Here is a 26,853-nt window from a genome sequence, read left to right on the forward strand (position 1 = left end):
GCCCCCAGTGCTGGCCCTAGGAGACTAGTGCTGAGTTACAAAAGTAACGCGATCGTACTTTACCTGCAACTTGAATTTCCTCCCATTGAATAACATTGTCAGAGTTACATTGAAAAGTTTTAACTTTTAAAACAGCTTTATATTCATGAAAATTCATCACAGTAACTTCTGTTTTCAGCTTAGTCCCCAGGACTGAATCTAAGATCTAGGCCTGGAACTACCAAAGTAATCCATAAAGTAATCAACTGTACTTACCTGTGAAAAACCCATTGAGCTCAAGGCTAGAGTGTGTTTCAGAACTGTGTTGCTTACTAGCTATCCTGTAATTAGTGTGCACAAACTGTATTGCTCCTCTGCAAAGTATTTACATGGGAGTACTCATAACTTGAAAAGTATATTTGTATAACTGTTGGTTCTAAACATAAAACAACTATATCTAAGGATATAATAACAATTGGCCTAGAGTTCAGTTCTTGAGTGTGTGAAACCTTTTGCTGACTGAGTGTGTATAACAAATGCTTTACACTGTCCTCTGGTATTGCTTTACTGCTTGACCAAGCTACTACTTTTGAGAGTAAGGTCAGTTCTGACTTTAACCTCTGTTATACTTTTGGGGTTGGTGGACTCTATACACACTGTACTTAATTATTGTCCAGTATATATAGAGCCACTTTCTCACACTAATGACAAACTCCCAGCACCATATACTCTTAATGGCAGCACTGCACTTACGGTGATTGTAGGCATGGCACACAGGGAGCTGTGCCATGTCAACTCTTTGGTTTGTTCTGCACCAAGACACGCAGCCTGCCAAGGCAGTGTGTGTGTCAGGGCACAGGGCCTCTCAGGGTGGCACAATACGTGTGGTGGCCTCTAAGGGTGGAATACGTGCGGCAGCCCTTAGGGGCCTTCTCTTGTCACAGTGCCCTGGGTACCATTTACCAGGGACTGACATGTGGCCAGAGATGCCAATTAGGTTTAGGCTTCAATGCAATTTTAGGGAAGGAACACAGGCCCTGGGTACCTGATTGGCAGGAGCCCAGAGCACACTCAAAGTACATCAGCAAAAAGTAGGGGCATACCATGCAAGAAAGAGGGCACTTTCTCACACTGGGTAAGTAAAATGTTCTGTTCGAGGCATGTGAGATGTAGTTCACTTGCTTTGCATAGACTATATAGCAGTATACTCTCAAAGCGGTGGCTAACCTGTAGTGGTTGTAGTTGTTTGAAACAGTGTTTGAAGTACTGCTTTACCTACATTTGTGTGTTGTCTCGCAAACACATCTACACAATAGTGTTTGGTGAATGTGTGCAGTGAAGACCATGATGCTGCCTTACAGATGTCTGCTAGGGGAATATTCCTTAACCCTTTCGATGCTCATGACGAGCTGAGCTCGTCATGACACCAGCAAAATGGCAATTTCCAGCACAGAAGGGGGAAAACGCCTAGCAGCCAAGGTGTTAAGAAGGTCATAGCAGCATCTATTTTGCGAGTGGAATGTGCTCTAGGGGTATTATCAAAGTTCTTTTTGCTTTGACATAACATATTTGGATACATTTTACAATCCATTTTGTAATTCCCGACTTCGATACAGGACTGCTTTTGTGTGGTGGAGAAAAAGAAACAAGTAGTTGGTTTGTTTTTCGAAATTCCGCTCTGCTACAGAATCAGGTTGAGGAAAGAACACAGGTAACTCACCTGACTGATTAGTATGAAAAGCAGAAACCACCGTAGGGAGAAATTTAGGATTGGTTCGAAGAACCACCCTACCTTTGTGAAGTTGAAAGAAAGACTCTTGTATAGTTAATGCCTGAAGTTCACCAACTCGCTTGAGATTATTGCTATGAGGAAAGCAACCTTTATTGAGAGGAACTATAACTGACATTTGTGGACTGGTTCATAAGTTGGACCCATTAACCTTTTAAGGACTATGTTTAAGTTCCACTCTGATGCAGGGGGAACTCTTGGTGTGAATACCCTTTTTAATCCTTCCGTGAAGGCTTTGATCACTGGTACTCTGAATAGAGATAAGTGTTAAGGAATATGCTACTTACCAGTATGCATCTGTTCTTGGCATAGAGGGCTGCAGAGTGGTACATTATGAATAGATCGCCATCTGGTGTTGGGCTCGGATGATTGCACTTTGTTTTTCTCTTGGAGAGTCTTTTGTATCTTGGTGACTCCTCCCTTAGTTGGTAGTGCGCATGGGCATCGGCTCCATCCTTAGATTGTTTTGCCATAGTAGGGTTAGATGGAGTAGTGTAGTAGAATACAGATAAGAATGCCCATGTAAGTGTATCTAAATAAGAATAATGTTGGAACAGACACAGGTTTCCGGGGAGGCTGGGAGGGCATGTACCACTCTGCAGCCCTCTATGCCAAGAACAGATGCATACTGGTAAGTAGCATATTCCGTTCGAGGCATATGGGCTGCAGATGGTACATTATGAATAGACTATACAGCAGTTCTCTCCCTAGCGGTGGTCGCCAGTGTCTGTTGCAACTGTCTGAAATAAAGTTTTTAATACTGCTTGACCCACTCTAGCTTGTTGTGTTGTGTGCACATCTACACAATAGTGTTTTGTGAAGGTGTGTGGTGTCACCCAGGTAGCTGCTTTGCATATGTCATCTAGTGGGATGTTTCCCAAAAATGCCATGGATGCTCCTAGTTTACGTGTAGAGTGAGCTTTAGGAGGAACAGTTAATGTTCTCTTTGCTTTTAAGTAGCATATTTGAATGCATTTTACAATCCATCTGGCAATGCCCGCCTTAGCGATGGGATTGCCTTTGTGTGTTGGAGAAAACGCAACAAATAGCTGTTTTGTCTTTCTGAAAGTTTGTGTTTTCTATATAGTACAATATGGCCCTTCTAACATCTAATGTATGTAGGGCTATTTCTGCTACTGTTTGTGGTTTTGGAAAGAAAACCGGTAATTCCACTGACTGATTGATGTGGAATGCTGAAATTACTTTTGGTAAGAATTTTGGGTTTGTTCTAAGAACCACCTTATTTTGGTGTAACTGCATAAATGGTTCTTGAATTGTAAAAGCCTGCAGTTCACTTACTCTTCTAAGTGACGTGATAGCTATGAGGAAGGCCACCTTCCATGTGAGGAATTGTATTTCACACCTATGCATAGGTTCAAAGGGTGGCCCCATTAGTCTGGTAAGTACTATGTTGAGATTCCAGACTGGGGAAGGTGGTCTTCTTGGTGGAATGACTCTTTTGAGTCCTTCCATGAAAGCTTTAATTGCTGGTACTTTAAACAGGGAAAGATGTTGCCTGTTTTGTAGGTACGCCGCTATAGCTGCGAGATGAACTCTTATAGAGGTATATGCTAAGTTACATCGCTGTAAGTGTAGTAAATAGCAAATGATTTGTTTAGTGGATGCGTCCAGAGGGTTGATTTGCTTACTGTTACAGTGTATAGCAAACCTTTTCCATTTTGATGCGTAGCATGCTCTGGTGGTAGGACGTCTTGCTTGTTTAATGATTTCCATACATTCTGGTGGTAGATCTAAATATCCAAACTCTATGACCTCAGGAGCCAGATCGCTAGGTTCAGTTGTTTGGGATGTGGGTGCATTATTTCTCCATGGTTCTGTGTGACATGCATGGGTAGTAATCTTAGCTTTTGATGTGGTACTTGTGAGAGTTGTAGCAGTGTGGTGAACCACGGCTGTCTTGCCCAAGTGGGTGCCACTAGTATCATTGTCATTGAGTGTTGCTGCAGCTTCCGAACCAGTAACGGAATTAGTGGTAGAGGAGGGAACGCGTAAGCAAATTTGTTGGACCAATTTATCCATAGTGCGTTGCCCTGGGACCGTTGGTGTGGGTACCTGGATGCGAAGTTTTTGCATTTTGCGTTCTGATGATTGGCAAACAGATCTATCTCTGGTTGCCCCCATTTTTGGAAGAATGGCTGCAGTATTTGGTCGTGCAGCTCCCATTCGTGTATTTGTTCTGACTGTCTGCTTAGGATGTCTGCTATCTGATTTTGAACTCCTGGTAGGTGTTCTGCTAACAGATAGATCTTTTGAGGAATGGCCCATCTCCAGATGTCCTGTGCTAGTTTGGATAGTTGGAGAGAGTGTGTCCCCCCCTGTTTTTGAATATAATACATTGCAGTCATGTTGTCTGTTCTGATCAGGACTGCTTTGCCTGTTATTTGCATTTGGAAAGCTTTTAGTGCTAGAAATACTGCTAACAGTTCTAGGTAGTTGATGTGCAGTTTCTTTTGCTGCACACTCCACTTCCCCTGCACTGTGTATTTGTCCATATGCGCTCCCCATCCGGAGAGCGATGCGTCCGCTGTTATTATTACTTGTGGAATTGGCTCTAGGAACGACCGTCCCTTGGAAATGTTTTCTGTGTTCCACCACTTCAGAGAGCGATACGTCCGGTCGTTTACCAACACCAGATCTGTAATCTGACCTTGAGCCTGATTCCACTGTGTCGCTAGAAACTCCTGTAGTGGACGCATTTGTAGCCTGGCATGTGGTATTAGCAGTATGCAGGAGGACATCATGCCTAATAGTTGCATAAACACTCGTGCTGGTAGTGAGTGTTGTGGTTGAAATCTTTGTATTAACCCGACCATTGTCTGTTCTTGGCATGTAGAGCTGCAGATTTCTACACTTTGCATTAGATCACCACCTGGTGTTGGGCTTGAATGATTGCATGTTGTTGTCGTCTTGGAAGAAGTCTTTGTAGTCACGAGATAGGTGACTCCTCCCTTGGACGATAGTGCGCATGGGCATCGGCTCAATCCTTAGATTGTTTTTCGCCATGACGGGAAAAGAAAGGATGTCCATGCTTGTATATCTAAGTAAGATAGAACTGGAACAGATACAGGTCCCTGGGAGGCGGGAGGGCGTGTAGAAATCTGCAGCTCTACATGCCAGGAACAGATGCATACTGGTAAGTAGCATTTTCCGTTCGAGGCATATGAGCTGCAGATTCTACACTTTGCATCGATTGTGCAGCAGTGTCTCCCCTAGCGGTGGTCACCTGTATCCGTTGTAGTTTGAAAGAGTTTTGAGGGCAGCTTGGCCTACTGCAGCTTACTGCTTGGCTTGCACATTAACACAATAGTGTTTAGTGAAGGTGTGTGTTGTAGACCATGTTGCTGCCTTACAGATGTCTTCTAGGCAGGGGTCTCAAAATCGGTTCTGGAGGGTCGGATCCATGCCAGATTTTTAAAATTACTACATGTATCTCAATGGGGATATCCAAAAAATCTGGAATGGATCCGGCCCTCCAGACCAGTTTGGAGACCCCTGTTCTAGGGGAATGTTCCCTAAGAAAGCCATGGAGGCTCCTAGTTTGCGTGTGGAGTGCGCTCTAGGAGGAACTGTTAATGTGCGTTTTGCCCTGTGATAACATTTGTATACATTTAACAATCCACCTTGCAATTCCTGATTTGGAAACGAGGTTGCCTTTATGTGGTGGAGAGAAAGCTAGAAATAGTTGCTTTGTTTCGCGAAAGGATTTCGTCCTATCGATGTAATAGAGAAGAGCTCTTTTGACATTGTGTGTGTAGAGCTCGCTCTGCTAGAGTCTGGGTTTTGAAAAAACACTGAAAACTACAGATTGGTTTAGATGAAAAGGAGTAATTACTTTAGGAAGGAATTTAGGATTAGTCCTTAGAACTACTTTGTTACGGTGTAATTGTAAGAATGGTTCTTGTATAGTGAAAGCTTGAATCTCACTAACTCTTCTAAGAGAGGTAATAGCAATGAGGAAAGCGGTTTTCCATGTGAGAAATTGCAGTTCACGTTTGTGTAAAGGTTCAAAAGGGGGCCCCATGAGCCTGGTAAGAACAATGTTTAGGTTCCACACTGGAGAGGGTGGTAACCTATGAGGAATAATTCTTTTTAGTCCTTCCATAAAAGCTTTTATTGCTGGTACTCTAAACAACGACATATGTTGTCTGTTTTATAGATATGCCGCAATGGCTGCAAGATGTAAGCGTATAGATGAGTATGCTAGATTACATCTCTGTAAATGAAGATAAAAGATAATATTTTGGATGGAAGCATCCAAAGGATCAATTTGATTATTAGTGCAGTTAAATGGCAATTTTTTTTCCATTTCGCAGCATAGCAAGCTCTAGTAGTAGGTCTTCTGGCTTCTTTAATGATATTCATACAGTCTGGTGGCAGGTTAAGGTAACCAAACTAAGACTTCAGGAGCCAGATTCAGTTGACTTGGATCTGGACGCCTGATGGCTCCAGGGTTCTGCTTTAGCATGGATGGTGTCAGACAGTTTTTGGTGTGGAACTAGAGAGAGTTCTAACAGTGTAGTGAACCACGGTTGGCGTGCCCATGTGGGAGCTACTAGGATCAGTTTGAGAGACTGTTGTCTGAGCTTGTGTACCACTAGTGATATTAGTGGGATTGGCGGAAAAGCGTATGCAAATCTGCCTGACCAGCTCATCCATATTGCATTGCCCTTGGACAACGGGTGTCGAAACCTGGCGGCAAAGGTTGGGCATTTTGCGTTTGTGTGTGGCAAACAGGTCTATGTCTGGATGACCCCAATTGTGAAAGAATGGTTGAAGAACATGCAGATGTAGTTCCCATTTGTGAATCTGTTGTGTTTGTCGACTTAACAGATCGGCTATCTGATTGTGAACTCCTGGAAGGTGTTCTGCAAGCAGATATATCTTTTGTGGAATGGGCCATCTCCAAATGTTTTGTACGAGGTGGGACAGCTGCAGGGAATGTGTGTCTCCTTGTTTTTGTATGTAGTACATGGCTGTCATGTCCTTCCGAATTAAGACAGTCTTGTTCTGTATGTGCATTTGGAAGGACTTCAGTGCTAGGAAAATTGCCAGCAACTCTAGGGGATTGATGTGAAGCACCTTTTGTTGAGCGGTCCATCTTCCCTGAGTTGTGTGGTGGAGCAGATGTGCTCCCCATCCTATCAGGGATGAGTCTGTTGTCAGTACTATCTGTGGAAGTGGCTCTAGGAACGGCCGCCCTTTGGACACGTTTTTGGTGTTCCACCCCTGCAGAGAGCGATGTGTGCAGCTGTCCACAAACACCAGGTCTGTTAGTTGTCTTGCATTTGGTACAATAAAAATGGCCCGCATCGACGGCCGGAATTGAACTGATGAAGTCGAGTCTATTTATATTGATGTTGAAGTTTGTTTTCAGAAAGTTTTGAGCGTCCAAGTCTTTGAAAAGTAGATTTTCAAACTGGAGCGGAAAAGTTGCATCCATACCTAGTGGCGGAAAAAACAATCTAAGGAAGGAGCCGATGCCCATGCGCACTATCGTCCAAGGGAGGAGACACCTATCTCGTGACTACGAAGACTTCTTCCAAGACGACAACATGCAATCATCTGAGCCCAACACCAGGTGGCGATCTAATGCAAAGTGTAGAATCTGCAGCTCATATGCCTCAAACATAATGCTCTTCAAGGGAAGGGGAAGAAAAGCTAAAGACATCAGTTTAATTTACAACTCTACTCTTTGACCCAAGGCGGATGCTAGGCTTAAGAAAGGAATGAGCAGATGCAAGGGGATAGACTATGGAGATTAGACATCCTAAGGGTGTGTTTAGCCAGCTCTTCTCTCCCTGCTGAAAATTCTGACATACTGAATTTTGGAAGAACAGTGGTTTCTGGGTTTGCATTTTGCCACACAGTGCAGAAAGTGGTCAGACCTTTGGGTGGAACCCTGCAGCTCATTGGACCGGAATGCCCTCCTGCTTGACCCCAGAGAACACTGAATAAGTATCTTAGAGGGGCGGTGCCTCTCAGATCTGCGGCTTGAAACTTCAGAGAATCAGAAGGGTCTGCGCTGAAGAGTTTGATGAGCATTTCCAGAGGCCTGGACTCTTAACATTGTGCTTTTTTGCACCATTTGAAACTCCAGCTGTGTGGATCAAACCTGCTTCAAAAGGACTAAAGAGTAGACTCCCTGCAAGCTACAGGTTAACAGAGCTCACCTGGACTATCACCACAAAGAATCCCAACCTGGAGTACTACTAGTGGATTTGTAAGGGTTTCGTCCAAGTGGATGGTGGGAATTGAAGTCTCACACTTTCAAGGACCCTCTTGGAGATTCCAGAACCTTAGATTGTGTGTTGGATACTTTGGGACCTGCAAGAAGAACTTCAGGAAGGAGTTCTAACAGGACCCAGCCAGCTTGAAGAAGGCTGCACAACACTGGTGAGAGATGCTCCAGAATAATTGCTGAAGGTGAATGTTTCCCTGTCAGACAACACAATGATTAAAAGGGGCACTCATCGTTTCTGAGCACTAGAAAGTGACTAATCTTTAGGAAAAAAAATCATCTCTGGATCCCTAAGTGGATTTATTTCATTTTGGCTTCATTTAAAAGATAAAAATATTTCCTATTTTTATAAATTGGTATTGGATTTTTATTTTGTGTCTTAGTTATTTACTGAATGGGTGTTAAATGCTTTATATACCTATCGTTGAAGCGAACCCTGCCTGCTCGTAACCACATTACAAAGGGTTGAGCATAGTAATCATTTTAATAAACAATAATTTTCAAATATCTATACGGAATTAGTGACCTTATTGCGACTGGCAGACCTACATTTGCCACTACCAATAATCCATTTTCCAACAAAGGGAGCCAAAGTATTTTCTTTTGAAGGTAGGGCAGGTCCTCGGGCTCTTGAGGTTGCTGGCTGCAGGACACACCAGAGTTTAGTTTCTGCAGGTTTGAGGTGGGGACAGGCCGTTAGGACTGGGGCCAAGTCAGTGGGCGTGGTCCTATTCTAAGCTTCGGTACGGCTGCTCGGTCCTTCTATTCTTCTTGGTCTTTGCTTGTCTGAGGAGGCAAGGTTCAGGCGCGCCCTTAAATACTAAATTTAGGGTTGTTACAGGTAATCAATCAATCAGAGAATTTTAAAGCACACTTATCACCTGTGAGGGTCTCAAGGCGCTGAGGGGGGAGGTGGGTGCTGCTCCGGGATTACCCGAAAAGCCAGGTCTTTAGGCTCTTTCTGAAGGTGCGCGGGGTAAGTAAAGGTTGGGATCAATGGCCTCTTCCTTGGGGTGGATACACCCCCTATTATACCACCCTCCAGTGGGAGGGGGGCTTATGCCACACTCTGGTTGGATGGGTCTCCCCAACTGCAAGATGCCGGGGACTGAGAGTTGGGCTTCACCTTTCCTCCCCCACCTGAGGGGTGGAGTTAGCAAAGGTGGGCACACCTCCCTCACAGGTCTCAGATTTTCACCTGCCCCAGATGAGAACCAACACACAATAGTAAAGCGTTCATCAGCACTATCAACTCTGAGTGGGAAAGAAAGAGTAGTCTGCCACAGGAAAGAGTGCCAAGTCAGCCACCACTGCATATCTTAAGCAGTCACCATCGAGACCTGGATCGAGCTGAGGTGCTCTACAGCCAACTCAGGTGAGCACGCTTGCAGAAGCTAGTACGTTAGGTATAGGAATACATGAATCACTGACTTTTGAAGCGAAGGTAGAAACCCCAACTATCACGTTAGTAAGCACCCAAGGGGTGACTGAGGTTGAAGGAGGGAACAGCAAATTGGAAATGTTCCTGGACCATCGCAGGTAACACCTGTGGGGCTGCAGGATGGGCATATGAAAATATGTCTCTTTCACGTCCAAGTACATCATCCGGTCTCCTTGGTCCTGAGCAGATAGATTTTGAGCCAAAGTGAGCATTCTGACTTTCCAGAGGAAGCCATTCAGGGGTCAATGATCCAAGATAGGCTTGAAAATCGTGTATTTTCTTGGGACAAAAAAGTAGCTTAACAACTCTTGCTTCTCTCTTTGAATGTGGTACCTACTTGATGGCACTCCAGGAGAGTAAGAGGAGTACCTCCTGCACCAAGACCGACAGATTCACCTGTGAAATTAATTCTGGTGTTAGAGGAATGTTGGATGAGGAAGAAATAAAAGGAAGAGCACAGCCCGTTTGAGCAATTTTTATAACCCATCTGTCGAACGTGATTGATCGCCAACCTGGGAGGAAATACTAAATCCTGCCCCTCACCCATTGGTTGTTAACTGCTGAGGATAAACCAAAGCGGCTTATTGGCTGCTGTAGCAAAAGACGAGGAGTTGGCAGATTTGTGCCCTTATTGGTCTATGCAAGGTCTTACAGTGTCGTATCTACGCCCTTGAAAGAACTGGGCTGTCTGCTACATTACTGGACTGGAAGGCTGCCAATCCCAGGGATAGATGACTTCTGGGAAAGCCCCCGCTAGTGGTAACAAGATTGCAGACCCTTGCCATTAGGGTCAAAGGTGCTCCAGAGGGAGATAGAAATGCACTAAAGACTTGCAACATTGTCTACGCGAAGGCCTCAATTTGCTGCCAAGTCTACAAAGGTTCAGGGAAATCGGAGTAATTTGGGACCAACTGAGGTATGGGTTCTCTGGCCAAAGACTTCAAAGGAGTGGGCCTTCATATCTTGATGTCCTTGTGTCTTCTCTTTGGACTGAGTGTGGCGAGGATGGCGCAGAGTCTCACTACACTTTTTCGTGTTTGGATTGGGACTAAACTTATTCGAAGATTTAGAAAGGGAAGTGGAGCAGTCGTGGGAACAGCCTCGTAGCTGGGGCCAGGTCTTGGACCATGATTTAAGAGTAGGACCTATGTGAAGACAACTTCCTTTAAGGCACATCAATGTACAGTTTTACCACCAATCTTGAATCGCATTCGGGCACATTTGTCACACATTTAGTTGTGGCTGGAACCCAGGAACCAAAGGCGCGGTTCCATGACAAACTTCCTGCAATTTTGGTACAGCTTGAATTCTGTCATTTTCAGTAGGGACATCTTTCCTAGTACAAGACCACCAAGAGTTGAAAGCGGAGCCACGGTCAGCATCAGAAGTTGAAGGAAGGAGGGAACTGATGTCAGTAGGCTTGGGTAATGCATATCTGTGGTGTTGTCAGTGTAGAGCAACACAATGTCACCTACTGGCATGCATCCACACTGCTTAAGAATTCACCGAATACAGTCTGGCACCTTGGGGATATTCTAAAGGAGATCAATCTGTTGTTAGAAGTATCCATCTGAATGTTTATATTTAAGAAGTGCAACAATCCTTTAAATTCTTTTACTCCCATTTTAGTGTTACAGGCCTCGAAAAATCCTAAAAATGGTACTAGACCTGCAGTTCTAGTGACTTTAAAAATCATATCGACCCAATTATAATGCTCTTGACCAGTAAAATATTTTCGAATTATGTGACCTGGGTAAGTACTTTAATTTACTGAGACGCCACTTTCCTCTTTATCACATATGAGAACACCTTCAAATACACGAGTTCAGCACATCTGCTGTAAAGAAATGCAAATGCTACTTACCAGTATGCATCTGTTCTTGGCATGTAGGGCTGCTGAATTCATATCTGTGCATAGATCGCCGCCTAGTGTTGGGTCCGGATGATTGCACATTGTTGTCCTGGAAGAGTCTTCGAAGTATCACAAGATAGGTGGCTCCTCCCCTGGACTACAGTGCGCAGGGGCATCGACTCCAGCCCCAGATTGTTTTTAGCCATTGTGGCCAAGATGGAGTGAAAAGTGTCTTGAGAACAGCCTGCCCTACAGCTGCCTGCTGGTTGGAGTGCACGTCTACACAGTAATGCTTGGTAAACGTGTGTGTGGTAGACCATGTGGCTGCTCTACATATGTCCTCTAAGGGAATGTGTCCAAGGAAAGCCATAGAGGCCCCCAACTTTCTGGTGGAGTGGGCTCTCGGTGGAATGCTACGAGTGCGTTTTGCCTTTGCATAGCAGATTTGAATACATTTCACGATCCACCTAGCAATACCAGCCTTGGAAATAGGGTTACCTTTGTGATGTGGTGCAAAGGCAACAAAAAGCTGTTTAGTTTTCCTAAAATCCTTGGTCCTATCAATGTAATACATTAGGGCCCGTTGAACGTCAAGGGTGTGGAGCATCCGCTCCGCCAGTGACTCCGGATTTTGAAAGAAACCCGGCAACTCAATTGTTTGGTTGATGTGGAACTGAGACACAACCTTGGGTAGAAATTTAGGGTTAGTGCGGAGAACTACCCTATTAGCATGAACTTGGAAGAAAGGCTCTTGGATTGTGAGGGCTTGCAGTTCACTAACCCTCCGTAGCGATGTAATTGCTACAAGGAAAGCCACTTTCCATGTCAAGAATTGAACCTCGCAGGAATGGAGTGGCTCAAAGGGAGGACCCATTAGTCTTGTAAGAACCACATTGAGGTTCCATTCAGGAGCTGGAGTCCGTGGAGGAATGACTCTTGAGGCCTTCCAGAAATGCTTTGATGGCAGGCACCTTGAAAAGTGAAAGGTGCTGTCTATTTTGGAGGTATGCGGCCATCGCAGACAGGTGAATGCGAATGGAAGTATATGCCAGATTACACTTGTATAGATGGAACAGGTAACAGATGATGTTCTGAATAGAAGCATCTAGTGGATTAATGTTGTGGTTTGCGCAATAGATGACAAACCGCTTCCATTTCGCCGCATAACAGGCTCTAGTAGTGGGCTTCCTAGCCTCCCGAATGATGTCCATGCAATTGGGAGGAAGGTTGAGGTAGCCAAACTCTAGGACTTCAGGAGCCAGATCGCCAGGATGAGCTGTTGCGGGTCTGGGTGCTGAATGTCGCCATGGCTCTGCGTCAGAAGGCTGGGTGTGAGACGCAGCCTTTGATGCGGCACCACGGACAGTTCCAGAAATGTGGTGTACCATGGTTGGCGAGCCCAAGTTGGAGCAACCAGGATGAGAGTCATTGAGTGCTGCCTGAGTTTGCGTGCCACCAGCGGAATCAGAGGTGCTGGGGGAAAAGCGTACGCAAATCTGCCTGACCAGTTCATCCATATCGCATTGCCCTGCGATTGTGGGTGTGGGAACCTGGCGGCGAAGCTTTGGCATTTTGCGTTCTCCCTTGTGGCGAACAGGTCTATCTCTGGATGACCCCACCTTTGGAAGCACGGTTGGAGTACTGATGGATGTATCTCCCACTCGTGCATTTGGTGGCTGTGCCTGATGAGCAGGTCCGCCATCTGATTGTCCTTGCCTGGGAGATGCTCTGCCATGAGGAAAATGTTCCTCTAAATGGCCCACTTCCACATGCTCTGAGCCAGATGAGACAGCTGCGGAGAGTGAGTGCCCCCCTGTTTCTGAATGTAGTACATGGCCGTCATGTTGTCCGTCCGGATCAACACAACCTTGTTGCACAGATGTACTTTGAATGCCTTTAAAGCCATGAAGATCGCCATCAGTTCTAGTACATTGATGTGCATCTTCTTTTGCTGCAGTGTCCATAGTCCCTGCACAGTGTATTGGAGTACATGCGCTCCCCATCCCTGGAGAGAAGCGTCCGTTGTCAGGATAATCTGTGGCACAGGCTCTTGGAACGGTCGGCCCTTGCAAAGGTTTTGTGGATTCCACCAATGCAGAGAGTTGTATGCCCGAGCGCTCACCAACACTAGGTCTTTCAACTGCCCGTGAGCCTGAGTCCACTGACGTGCTAAGCACTCCTGAAGCGGACGCATATGTAGTCTCGCGTGCGGGACGATGGAGATGCAGGAGGCCATCATGCCTATCAACTGCATGAACACTCTTGCTGGAAGCGAGTGTTGCGGTCTGAATTTCTGTATCAGCGACTGAATGCTGTTGACTCTCACTGAATTTGGCTGTGCTGTGGCCGCCAGAGTGTTTATGGTAGCACCCAGATACTGCCGTATGTGGGCGGGCTGAAGATGGGATTTTGGGTAATTCAGTGAGAACCCCAGATCGTGCAGAAGGTGAATGGTGTGGGACACGTGGTTGGCGCACTGCTGGGCCGACTTCGCCTGAATGAGCCAGTCGTCCAGATAGGGGTAGACGTGGATGTTTTGACGTCTCAGATGCGCCGCCACCGTCGCCAGGCACTTTGTGAAAACCCTGGGCGCTGTGGTGACCCCAAAAGGCAAAACCTTGAACTGGTAGTGCTGGTTTTGAATGGTGAACCTGAGGTATTTTCTGTGTGAAGGATGCAGTGGAATGTGGAAGTACGCATCCTTGAGGTCCAGAGATGCTAGGAAGTCCCCTTGCCGAAGCAGTGGGAGAACCTGCTGCAGCGTGAGCATATGGAAATGTTCTGACAGAATGTAAAAGTTGAGAGGTCTGAGGTCTAGGATGGGCCTGAGGGATCCGTCCTTTGGAATCAGAAAGTACAGGGAGTAAACTCCTGTACCTCTTTCCTGCAGGGGCACAAGCTCTATTGCTCCTTTTTGCAGCATGACATTGACTTCCTGCTGCAACAAGTGCAAGTGCTCGCCGGACATAGGACGGCTCTTTGGGGGTATGTTGGGTGGAGTGGATGTGAGCTCCAGACAATAACCGTGTTGGATAAGAGATCTGACCCACCTGTCCGTGGTGATGGACTTCCACACGGGCAGGAACTGCTGGAGTTTCCCCCCCGACCGGTGTTGCGTGGTCGGGGGGCAGTGACAGGCGTCACTTTGTTGGCGGTGGAGGACCTGGAGCTGTTATTTCCACGTCCTCTGCCTTTGACGTTGTTGCCACGGTATCCACCCCGACCCTTGTTGGTATAGGAAGGATGGGTGTTGCTCTTGTAGAATTGCGTCGACTGTGACAGTTGACCCCTCAAGGTGCCTCTATTATTGGAGCGACGAAAAGAACCACCCCGAAACTGCTGGGACTGCAAGGCACCCATAGACTTCGCAGTGTCGGTGTCCTTCTTCATCTTCTCGAGGGTGGTATCAACCTCTGGGCCAAACAGGTGGTCTGGGTTGACTGTTTGGTTCAAGATGGTAGTCTGAATGTCTGGTTTGAAACCGGATATCCTGAGCCATGCATGTCTACGAAGTAGAACGCTAGTGTTAATTGCTCTTGAGGCGGTGTCAGCCACATCCAGAGCGCACTTAATTGAAGCATTGGTGATAAGCTTCCCCTCCTGTATCAACATTTCTGCTGCTTCCTTATATTGATCGGGTAAGTGCTGTAAAAGGGTCTCTAGAGTGTCATAGTGTGCCCTGTCATAACGCGCCAGTAGCGCCTGTGTGTTGGATATGCGCCATATGTTGGCTGCCTGCGCAGCCACCCTTTTCCCCGAAGCCTCAAATACTTTTGATTCCTTGTCTGGGGGAGGAGCATCACCCGTAGTTTGTGAGTTGGCCCTTTTGCGTGCATTGGAGACAACCAGGGAATCCAGAGGCAACTGTCCTTTGATGTAAGTAGGATCAGTGGGCGCTGCTTTGCATTTTTTGTCGATACGTGGGTTGATGACTCTTGCTCGGGTGGGCTCCTTGAAGACTTCTGCCGCATGTTTCAACACCCCTTTTAGCATTGGCAAAGTTTTTACAGTCTTCTCAGCGACTGAAAAAGTGTCAAAGAGAAAATCGAAGTCTACTGGATCAGCATGGAGATCGACGTCATGATTGGCTGCAGCCCTTTCAATTAGAGCATTGAAAGCTGCTGAGTCTTCTGTTGGGGAAGACTTGGCTGAAAAGAGCTGAGGCTCTTGCCCTGAATGCGGGTCCCCAGGGTCGCCGCCAGCAGACCATGGCTCAGTGACATCTTCTGGGTCTGAGTAGACTGGATAGGAATACTCATCCTCGTTGTCGACATCACCCTCCTCCACATTAGAGTGAGTGGGAGAAAGTTCATGTTCATGTGGTGAGACAGGCTCCATAGAGGCAGACGCTCCAGCAGAGTCCATCTTTTTCTTAAGTGGAATCTGGAAATGTTCCAATTGTGGCTCATGGGTGATTTTCCTTTTAAGGAGAGAGAGCTTCCCTGTGTTGGCGTCGATGATCACCTCACGACGCTCTTCTTCTGCCAGCGGTTGGTGCCGTGGGCTTGGAACCACTACCGTTGCCTTCGGCGTCGAAGATATCATCACGGGCACCCCGGCCCCAGGTTTTGCTGTGAAAGCCTTCGGCGCCGTCTTAGGCGGCAACGTGAACAGAATCGGCTTTGGCGTCTTTGCCGGTTTCTGAAGAGGCTTGGGCGGCACAGGGTCCTTCGGCTCGACTGCTGCAGACCCCTCCCTAATACGTTGAAGGGACTCCGTGACCTTCTTAGTGAACGAGGCGGAGGGACGCACCGGCTCGAGAGAGTCTTCTGAAGCCGTTTTTGGTATGGCGACCAAGGACGCAGTCTTCGGAGCCGACGCAGATGCCCCCTTTGCCTTGTCGAGTGGAAGCGGGGCAGTGAGAGACTTGGGGTCGTCCTGCCGCTTCTTCGTGTCAAGAGTGGCCTTCTTATGGTCGTCGACCTTCTTGGTATCGATGCGACTTTTAAGTGCGTCGACCATCTTCGGCGCCGATGCCGCCGCGTCGGTTGTTTTAACCTTCGGCTTCGATACAGTAGTCTTCGGGTCGGCCATTTTGGCGTGGCCCTTGAGCTCGACGGCCATCTTGGATTTCTTCGGCGCCGAGGCCTCCGAAGTCTTTGACTCGCCCAGCGCGACTAGCGCTTTCGGTTTCGATACGCTTGGCGTCGAGACCGACGGTTTCACTTTCGGTTTCTGTACCGGGAGTGGTGCCGTATCAATGTCCGTGGCCGGGCCGGAAGGCGGAGCCGTGGGACGGGAATCAAGGCTTTGGGTAAGGCATGAAGGCGATCCCTCGGCCTGGGCCTTAGAATGGTGGCTGGCCCCGGAGTCAGTTTGAGGAAGCTCCTCGTCTGAGCTATCCTCCACGGTGGCAAGGGCCCTGTCGTCGTCCCCTACCTCCGACGACTTCATCGAAATCCTCGTTTTCCGCGTCGTAGTCCTCCTCGACCTCCGACGCCGGATCAGATTCCGTGATATCCTGGATAGTGTCGTCGCTGACATCCTCCGTGTCGAAGATGTCTGCCGGAGGGGGTGCCGATCGCTGGGCCTGCAGTCGCGCAGCTCGTCGGAGCTTGAGTGTCTTCTTCGACCGGAACTTGGAGCAGGCCATACACTTGGCCTCGTCGTGGTCTGGCGACAAGCACTTATTGCAAACCGGGTGCACATCGATAAGTAGGTACTTCGCGGCACACACCGGGCACCGTTTAAATGGACTTCGTTCCATGATGAAGTAAGTTGGAGCGTCGTGTAGGCACGTCCGCGCCGAAAGCACGCGGAAGGGCAGTGTTGGTTCGGAGCCGATGAAACAAACGAACCCAAACAATAGACAATACCGACGCGAGTCCTAAAGACCTTTTGGTCTCGAGCAAAGAAAGTTAAACAACTATCGATTCCGACAGAGGGAACCGAAACACATCCGAACCCAATGGCTAAAAACAATCTGGGGATGGAGTCGATGCCCATGCGCACTGTAGTCCAGGGGAGGAGCCACCTATCTCGTGATACTTCGAAGACTCTTCCAGGACAACAATGTGCAATCATCCGGACCCAACACTAGGCGGCGATCTATGCACAGATATGAATTCAGCAGCCCACATGCCTCGAACACTCTTTTGTTTGATTTAATAAACGAAACATTAGCTCCATATAGAATACAAATCTAGCCACATAAAGGATACACATGACCGTTGACTTGCCTAAACTTAACTGCATTGTCATCAGGGCGGGGGCAGGAATGTTTCTCAAATCATGTTTAAAAACTATCACTTTTAATAAATACATAACTAATGCATAATGTAGCAGCGCACTATCATTTGCAATCAGCACATTTTACAATGGAATGGCCACAGAATTTGTCTGACAAGCGGTTTTAAAACTATATAGTGTACAATGTTTAGAAATAAAGTGTCAGCAAATATTTGTCATTTGCACATCACCAAGTAAATTATTCTGATTTACGTTGCTGCTATTTAAATCTTTGTTTGCATCACACTTCTGAATTACCCCCAAAAATATTTCATTATTACGGTTATATTTTGAAATACTTATACTGTTCATTTAGAAGCAGTTTAAATTTAGAGGGAAAAAGACTGACATTTTACATCCTTTTGTTACACAATTCTTGACAGCTCACTTGACAAACACCAATAACTGTAAACATTGAAAGAAAAGTAAAAACCATTTTCAAGAAACAGACGGGTATCAATTAATAAAAAGTCAAACTAACATTTGACCACTGTCCTTGAGGCAGCAAATGTGTCAAGATAAATGGAGGTCGTGAATAGACCAGAGAGCGACCACAAACCCCTTTTATTGACAATAGATGTGAAACTCACCTTGAATCAGAGTGGCAGTCTGGTTACCGCAACATCAGATGTGATTATGTCCAGTAACTGCCGAAGGTTAAAATGGGCACAGGTTTCAGAGGATGAGGCCACCGTGACTCAAATCAAGTTTACACTTGTAGATTCTCTTACTGCCCTCTTGCAATTTGACTTTAACGAGGATAACTTACCAGCCCTTACAGCACATCATGAGGCCCTGTTTGCCAAGTTGAGATCCTACTTTCTAAAACCCAAAGTGTGAAGTAATAGGTGCTCAGTGTATAAGTCAGCAAAATGGTACGATGGGGCTTGCAGGAATGTCTATAGGGCTCTATCCAACGCAATAAGGGCAGGTTCTGTTCGAGAGGTAAGGAAAATGAGATCTATATATAAGGCTAACCAATTACGGGCAAAAAAGGTCCATGACGAAAATAGATGGAAGGACCTATTGGCTGCATGTAATGGGAAAAACTGGTGCCGCTTCTGGCATTTAATTAAGTGGGGCAGCAACAATGCCGGTCCGGCATCTGTCAACAATGTTCCCCCCCGAAGCCTGGGTTACTCATTATCAGACCCAATTTTCTTCTCACACAAATGACTCAGGGCAGTACCAATGTGTAGATTCAGAGGCCACATCAACATTTACTCGACTGGAAATAGAATGTGCTTTTGATGGGGTGGCTTTAGGTAGAGCCCCGGGACCGGTTTGTATTCAGACGGATACATTTAAATCTGACCGGGAGAATTGGCTGAAATATATTCTTTTTCTTGCCAATGGACTGGCTAGAGGAGCCCCAATTCCGGAATATTGGCATGGGGCGGAAATCACCCCCATATATAAAAAAGGGGACCGAGCCTGTCCATCCAATTACCGGCCCATTAGTCTTGGACACTCTGCAAAAGTTGGTTGCTAGATTAGTGCTAGGCAGGGTAAAAACTATCCACCTATCAAGCAGGATTACGCTCCCATGTTAGCACTGTCAACCAAGTCTTTAGATTTATGATGTTATATTGGAACACCGTGGTCTTAGCTGGGGGCACCCTGTGAGAAAGTGCCATCTTTCTTGCACTGGTATGCCCCCACTTTTTTCTGAACTGCTGATGTTCTTTCACCGAGTGTGCCCTGGGTTCCTGCCAACCAGGTACCCAGGGCCTGTGTTCCTTCCCTAAAAAGCTGTGTTGAAACTAAAACCCAATTGGCATCTCTGGCCACATGTCAGTCCCTAGTAAATGGTACCCTAGGTACCGATGGCATGGTGACCAGAGAAGACCCCTGAGGACTGCAGCACTTATTGTGCCACCCTCAGGGGCCCTGTACCCCGATACCCACATACTGCTTTGCAGGCTGAGTGTCTAAGTAAAGAACTAAACAAAGAGACGACATGGCACACATCCCTGTGTGCCATGCCCACAGAACCCACTGCCTTGCCATACTTCAGTCACCCCTCTAGCTGGGTGCCCTATGCCAGAGGTGTGGGCACAGGTGCACAAGCCCTGTGCCCCTACAGTACCCACGGCCATTCCTGGGAACTGTAAGTGCAATGATGCCATTAAGAGTATATGGTGCTGGGAGGTTGTCATTACGAACTCCACAGCACCATAATGGCTACACTGAAGACTGACAAGTTTGGTACCAAACTTCTCAGCACATTAAACCCGCACTGATGCCAGTGTGGGATTTAATGTAAAACGCACCAGAGGGCATCTTAGATATGCCCCCTGAAAACCTAACCTACAATCCACGTCTGGGCTGAGTGGCTGCAGAGGCTGCCACACAGCAGACACATTGCTGGACCCCTGGGTGGAGAGCCCCTGCTCTCCTGGGCCTGCAACAATGCACATCCTGGGCGAGGTGCTAGGTCTCCTCCCCCAGGATGGGCAGGGGGAAACTTCAAAGGCATGCCGCCTCTGTGAGCTTCTCCAGACAATTTGCTGTACCCAGCAACTGGCCCACTCTGGCGGGAAAAACTATCGCAGGAAGGGGGGTGTGCCAGCCTGTGCTAACCCCACCCCTCAGGTGGGGGAGACTAGGTGAAGCACGACCCCGGGCTCCGCCAAATTGAAGAGACGGAGCCCTGCCCAATCACAGCTAGGATCCTGCCCCCCTCTCACAGGAGAGGAGCAGGCTAGGGGGTGTACCCACCCCAGGTCAGGGACCCATTGGTCCCTGCCCTTGCCCTACCTGTAACACCCCTACATTTAGTATTTAGGGGCTCCCCGAACCTTCCTTCCACAGATCCCGATAAGAAAACAAGAAAGAAGACCAAGAGGAAGAAGACCCGCCGTGCAGCTGCTAACAGGACGACAACTGACTTGGTCCCAGCCCTACAGGCCTGTCGATCCTGGAACCTGCTCCTGCCTAAAGCCCTGCGACTCCTGCAGACAGCAACCTTGGGACATCCAGAGGACCTGCCTGCCTTGACCCTCTTAAAGCCTGGGACTCCCACCAGCAGAGGCTCTGCTGCAACAACCCCCTGGTGCCAGCCAGGAAGCTCCGGACCAGTCTACTCTGCACCAGCCGAGCTCGGCCCGTGCCCGAGTGATCCAAGACCACGAGGACATCCCCCTGGCGACTGGGGCCCTTAATCCAGTACCCAAAGACCCTCCTCGACTAACCAGATGACACCTGCAGCCTTAGAAGCAGGGAACCCTCCAACCGCGACCAGCCGAGGATAAGATTTCCTGACACCCAAAGACACCCCTGCACCCGGCGCCCTGCGACCCCCCTGTGCCTCCCTTTGGGGTACCTACCTCTTCTCCAGGATCCCAACTTACTTCTCGAAGTGGTGGTTGCACCTGAAGAATTACTGTCCCAGAGTCTGCAGTCTTTGTTCCCTTTTTACCTTTCCCATTGAATAACTGAGCGCCCGACGGCTCAAAAGCACCCTGCACCCAGCCACCAGAGTGCCCCTGGCAGTACAACCTGTACCCTATTCTACTTCCCCATTTGCCCTGAGCAAGTGACCAGGAGCCCAGCTCTAAAAGCCCCGTGGCCTGCTAGCCAGCAGTCACCACTGGATAACATTGGGCCTAACTACCTCTGCACCCGGCCGCCCCTGCGCCGCTGAGGGTGAACCAACTGTACCTACCTGACCCTGGGGGACCCCTGAGTCTATGTCCAGAACCTTAACCTCGCCAGCCGAGTACTCACCTGGAAACCAGTAACTCACTTACCTGCCAGTTAATAACATTGACTGGTTTGACTCGAAAAGTCTTCGAAGTGTCTACTTTTGAAAACCTAAATATTTATTTAAAATCTGAATTCAGAAGTACTCACCTGTGATCAGGAGAGAAGCCCGTACTTTACCTTGTAGCCCAGTACTGAACCGCAAAAGTAATCCCTATCGGGTTTACTAGTAACTTGTATTTTCTCCATAGGAATCCATTGTCTACTTTTGAAAACTAGAAATATTCTTTAAAAATCATACGAAATACTGAAACGTATTTACTTACCTGTTTTAAGTAGAGACCCCAGTGCTGGCCCAGGAGCCCAGTACTGGATTACAAAAGTAACAAGATCGTACTTTACCCGCAACCTGAATTTTCTCCTGTTGGATAACATTGCCAGATTTCTGTTGAAAAGTTTCGAAGTGTGAACTTTTAAAATAGCTTTTTATTCCTAAAAAAAAATCACTGCAATACCTAAAACGTTTTTGCTGAACTGTTTTCAGCTTAGACCCCAGGACTGAATCTAGGAGCCAGTTCTGGAATTACCAAAGTAATCTACAAAGTAATCAACTGTGTTTATATAAGAAAATCCATTGAGCTCAATGCTAAATTGTGTGTGGAATTGTGTTGCCTACTGCAACCCCTGTACCTTATTGTGTTTACAAAGTTTATTGCCTTTCTGCAAAGTACTCATCTGAGACCGCTCATATTGAGAACAGTACATTTTGATACATGTTGGTTCTAGAAATAAAACAACTATATCTTTGATATAAAAACAATTAGCCTGGAGTTCAGTCTTTGAGTGTGTGAAACCTTTTGCTGACTGAGTGTGTACAAGAAATGCTTTACACTGTTCTCTGGTACTGCCTTACTGCTCGACCAAGCTACCACTTTAGAGAGTAAGGTCACACCTGGCTTTAACCTCCGTTATACCTCTGGGGTTTGTGGACTCTATACACACACTGTACCTTATTCTGGTCCAGTATATATAGAGCCACTTTCTCACACACCCTCTACGCAGTATTTGTAGATCTTAAGTCTGCTTTTGATCTAGTAAGGGAAAAGCTTGGTCCTTTTTTACATAACAAAGGTTATGGGTTGCAAAAGGGAAATGGGCCTAGGCCATTTTTTTCAGTTAGCTATATTGCTAACTATTGCTTTTTTATGTACTGGAGACTCCCGTCCCGACGACTGGGAAATGATTCAGGTATGTGAATCTATTAAAGCTCCAATACTGGAGCAATTACAGTGTACCGTAATGCAATATACAGTAGGCTGAAGAGCCATGAATAGCTAATGGTATATGTCCCAGCAAACTTGTGAAATGCAAAAAAGAAAATCAGTTACCAAGTGTCTAACTGATTACCTACAAGGAGAAAAGGCAAACAGCCTTGAGGGCAAAGGGAGCGTATAGCCTTTCAAAAGCACATGTGAGAATCTCACTGCTCAAGGGATGTATTTACCACTCTTTGGAAAAACAGACTGGCACAGTAAAAGGACGCTATTTATCAGAACAACACAAGCAGTAGCAGATGCAAGTGTTTTAACATAGCTTGCGTCTCTGAATCCCTTCTTTTGCCTAAAGGTTTTTGCGATTTAGATGGTTTCTGTGATATGCCTTGCCTTGAACGGATGCAGCACAGTGTCTTAATGGTCCACGCAAAGGCTAAAACATCACAAGCTAAGCTTCTGAACCTGAAGGGTTGAAGCAAAAGTGCCTTTGGTTTTTAGGTTACAAGCACAACATGGACTGATTGTCCACAAGAAGTCTCCCTCTGCCTGTCCACTCTTGATAGCTCTGTGAAAGCTCCTCGGAGCTTATTGGCCACAAACACAGTCTCCCAAAACTGCCTTGTCAAACAAACGTTTTTACATTACATTTTGTAAGCAAAGACCCTATGCTTCATGGCCGGACACAAGCAAAAGAGACACTTGCCTTGAGGAGTGGCCCAAAACCGCTAACTGACAAGACACCTAAAGCGGATGTCCTTCAACAGTTTATATCTGTCACGATCATTTAAAAAGCCACAACTAAAGTCCATGTTCCTAGATGGGCCACCCCAAACTACTGAGCACCGATGGGTCCCCTCCCAAGACTTACTTTTTGCTGAGAACTTGTTCTCTTTTCTAGTGCGCCCGCTCTTCTTCAGGCAACCGTCACAGACAAAACTGAAATAGAAAAAAAAAATATGCTGGGCTGTGTCTAAAAAAAATAGCTCAGAGGAAAAAGATGTGGAGGAGGGAGATGAGGAAATGCAGGGGAAATTAAACAGACGATTTGGACATCAGGAGCATGAGTCCCCCTCGCCTCCCCCTCTTCCAACTAGCCGTTGTGGTGAAAAAAGGTGGGGAAATTAAAATGGAGGATTTGGGTGACAGGAATAGGAAGTGGTAGGAGAGGGGGGATACAGGGAGAAGTAAAATGAATAAACATGGCTAAAAATGAAGTGCATCGCCTAGAAAATATGACAAGTAGATTAAGAACCAGGAAAGGTAAAGGGAACAGAAGTTAATTACATAACAGTTCAATAGCATTAGAATCTGTCAAGACCCATTGCCTCGGTCAAGTTGAGAACATTTAAGAGAGCATCCAGCTCACCTCTTGGTTTAGGGTTTGTGGATTGCCCAAAGTGGTGAAGAAGCTCCATTTACACCTCCAGTGGCTCTCTTCTAAAGCACAAGTCTAGAAGGTAGAATAATGACTGACGGGGATTAGTGTAGGTTGCTTGTCAGTCAATGAATGATATTTATATCTGAGAACTGGGGTTATTTACTTGGAGTTGTGTGCAATAATTAAAATTGCAAGCAGAATTTTTATCATGGGAAGGAAAAGGGCTCGGCAGCAAATTCATGCAGTAGTCCTTAATGAATGCGAACAGCGGGGCAGCCATGTGAAAATCTACAGGAAGCTGTCTACACCAGAGAAATTCTGGTCAAACACTCTCACTCTTTTTGTGACAAGACAAGGAATCTATCTGGCAAATCCTTGTCTGCAGGCACTTTGACTCTATGAAGCAACACCAAATGAGAAAATGTATTGATTCTGTCCATGTAATACAGACAGACCTCACATCCACTGGGAGTAGCAATTTCCCTGCCAAAAAGGAATGGTCTTGAAAAAAATTGGTAGCTTATGACTTGGTGTAGGTACAAATGAGTGATACCATTGGAATGGATAAGCGAGTAGTCCGGGCAACTGTAATAGAAAAATCTAACCTGAGAGGTAGGGTGACCAGATCTTGAGAACCACAAACCGGGACATTTGGGTAAAATAGAAGGACTACAATTTTTTAGCCAATGAATGGCGCAGAATGACAGCTGTCATCAACATAGAATCATGGAAGATGCATCAAGAAAGTAAATAAAATCTAATTTTTACAAACAAAATCATACCGATTAATTAAATTGCTTACTCATAACAGCTGCTAACTAGCAAAGCTTTAGAATACCCAGAAAAGTGACTTTCACTGTTTTCAGTCAGTCCCCTCTAAAAACTGGGACATGAGCCAAAATATGCCAGGACAGCTGGTAAAAACCCGGGACTGTGCGGGCAAATCCGGGACATCTGGTCACCCTACTGAGAGGGCACCTTAAGATCAATGCCTTAGCTTGCCTATGTATTCAAATTAATAAAGGTCACATTTCAGGTAATAAAATGTAATTCAGCTTTTAGCACTGGTTGGACAGGATGCTTCTTTTAGCTAGACATGTATCAAAACTCATATGTAAGGATTTTTTCAAAGCTCATATGGAAGACCTAAATGGCTCTTTATGAACATCTTAATCCGCTGAAAACAAATGTGCACCAAGATGCATTTAGATTATGGAGATCGTTGTTGGATGAACTCTCAGGGTATAGTTTCCGATTAGTTAACCTGATGTGGAAGTAATGCAAAACCTCTACCATGCCTTGAGATGCATTCCCCTACTGGCAAGAGTGCTGATCAATGGCATTAACTTCTTTAAGCCACTGTCTGGCATTCAGGCTCTAGCAATGGCCTGGTTCCCTGATGGACACCGACTAATAGCCCACAAACAGCGGGTTCAGCAAAAACATGATCATATTTAAGGGACACAGTCAAAAAAACAACTGTCTCCATCCCCTTCCAAACTAACCTCCGCCCAGCATTTTCCGTCACCACAGTCTGCTGACAGGTGTGTGCTGTATTTGCATTTATAGAACTATATAACCCTAGCAAGAGCCAATGAGCACATGGCCTTTGTGGGAACCATTTTGCTATAAAGCATGAGGTCTTGGTGGTAAAGCTCACATTTCAATAGTATTGTGGTTGCACTTAAGCATGGCATGTACATAAATTTTTTGAGCAATAAGCACTACTGTATATAGATTTACTAGTTACTGTACTTATGTTTTTAAGTCTCAGCTAGCGACGCAGGGCATGCGCTGCTCGCCTTGGTGAGACCTATTGTTGTTGATTTGCGAAGGGGGACAGGACATGTGCACGCGCAAGGCTGGCAGCGTTAGCACAAGAGACAGCAGGTGTGCGCGGCTCGGCTCCCTGAACGCACGCAGGACAGGAGATGTGCACGCATACGGCTCGGCTCCCTGAACGCGCGCATGGCGTGCCTTCGCTTTCCCCTGGACACAGACATTACCTCCGAGACTGAGCGGCCGTTTTGAACCTACTCATCTGCTGCTCATCTGTGTGTGTGGGGGCGGGAGAGGGGGTGAAAACCTGCAATATTTCGGAGAACCTACTAGAAGAGGCTGGGCTGGTGAGCCAGGTCTCCAAAGAGGGGGCGGGCACATAAAAACAATAATACCGTAAGATCTGGGTCATCTGTGAGTACACGGATCCGTGGCGCCTGCTCACCCTATGCTTCTGCGCCTGTCTCCGAATGACCCCAGTAGCAGCCGGTGTTGTGCACGGTTGTTCTTGGTTAGGTTGTGTCCTGTGTGTTTACTTGTACACACACATAGGTGGGCGCGTCACATCTCTGGCAGCTAGAGGTCTTTGTGCGCCTCTCTAAGGGTCTGTATCGGTTTGTGGGCGTGACACCCGAGCAGGGGTGTCGCCCCCTGTGGATCTGCGTGTGCCTGTTTTCACCTTTTAGGGTGTCGAGGATCCCTTGATGCGATTTCTGTCTGGAGACCTCAGTCTGTGTGCGCCTCTCTGAGTGTCCGTTTGAGGGCGTGACACTCTAGCAAGAGTGTCGCCCCCTGTAGATCTGCGTGTGCCTGTGTTCACCTGTTGGGGTGTTGAAGATCCCAGGTGTGATTTCTGTCTGGGGACCTGTAGGCGCCTCCGAGTTCTGTATCTTGTATATTGTGAAAGGTAGGTGTGCTCAGTTTGGGTTCTCTCGGATGGGGGCGTGTCACTTCTGTCTATTACGTTGGTGGCTGGGCCTGGCTCCTCCTGTGCTCCATTGGTTCTTGTGTGATTTTCCAATCTGTTACACGCCTGTGGGTGTGGCACAGAGCCCTGGGTGTGTCCTTTCACTCAAAGCGTGTGTGCCAGGTTTACAAGGGTGTGGGTGTGTTGCTGACCGTCTGTTTATTTATGTTTGCTGTTTTTGTAGCGCAAACTCGACCTAAAG

The 26,853-nt window shown here is 46.8% G+C and overlaps 1 protein-coding gene across 4 annotated transcripts in view; it reads right to left on the minus strand.

The window, feature by feature from the left end:
• The window catches only part of EP300 (EP300 lysine acetyltransferase), a 520,590-nt gene that overhangs the window by 81,556 nt on the left and 412,181 nt on the right, over positions 1 to 26,853 (minus strand). For all 4 annotated transcript variants that reach the window (XM_086958296.1, XM_086958288.1, XM_086958278.1 and 1 more), the window contains exon 23: positions 23,396 to 23,463. In XM_086958296.1, coding sequence (XP_086814422.1) covers positions 23,396 to 23,463 — 68 coding nt within the window. The remainder of the gene's footprint in view (positions 1 to 23,395; positions 23,464 to 26,853) is intronic.

The sequence above is a fragment of the Lissotriton vulgaris genome, chromosome 1_1 (assembly GCF_964263255.1).
Source record: "Lissotriton vulgaris chromosome 1_1, aLisVul1.2, whole genome shotgun sequence".
NCBI lineage: Eukaryota > Metazoa > Chordata > Amphibia > Caudata > Salamandridae > Lissotriton > Lissotriton vulgaris.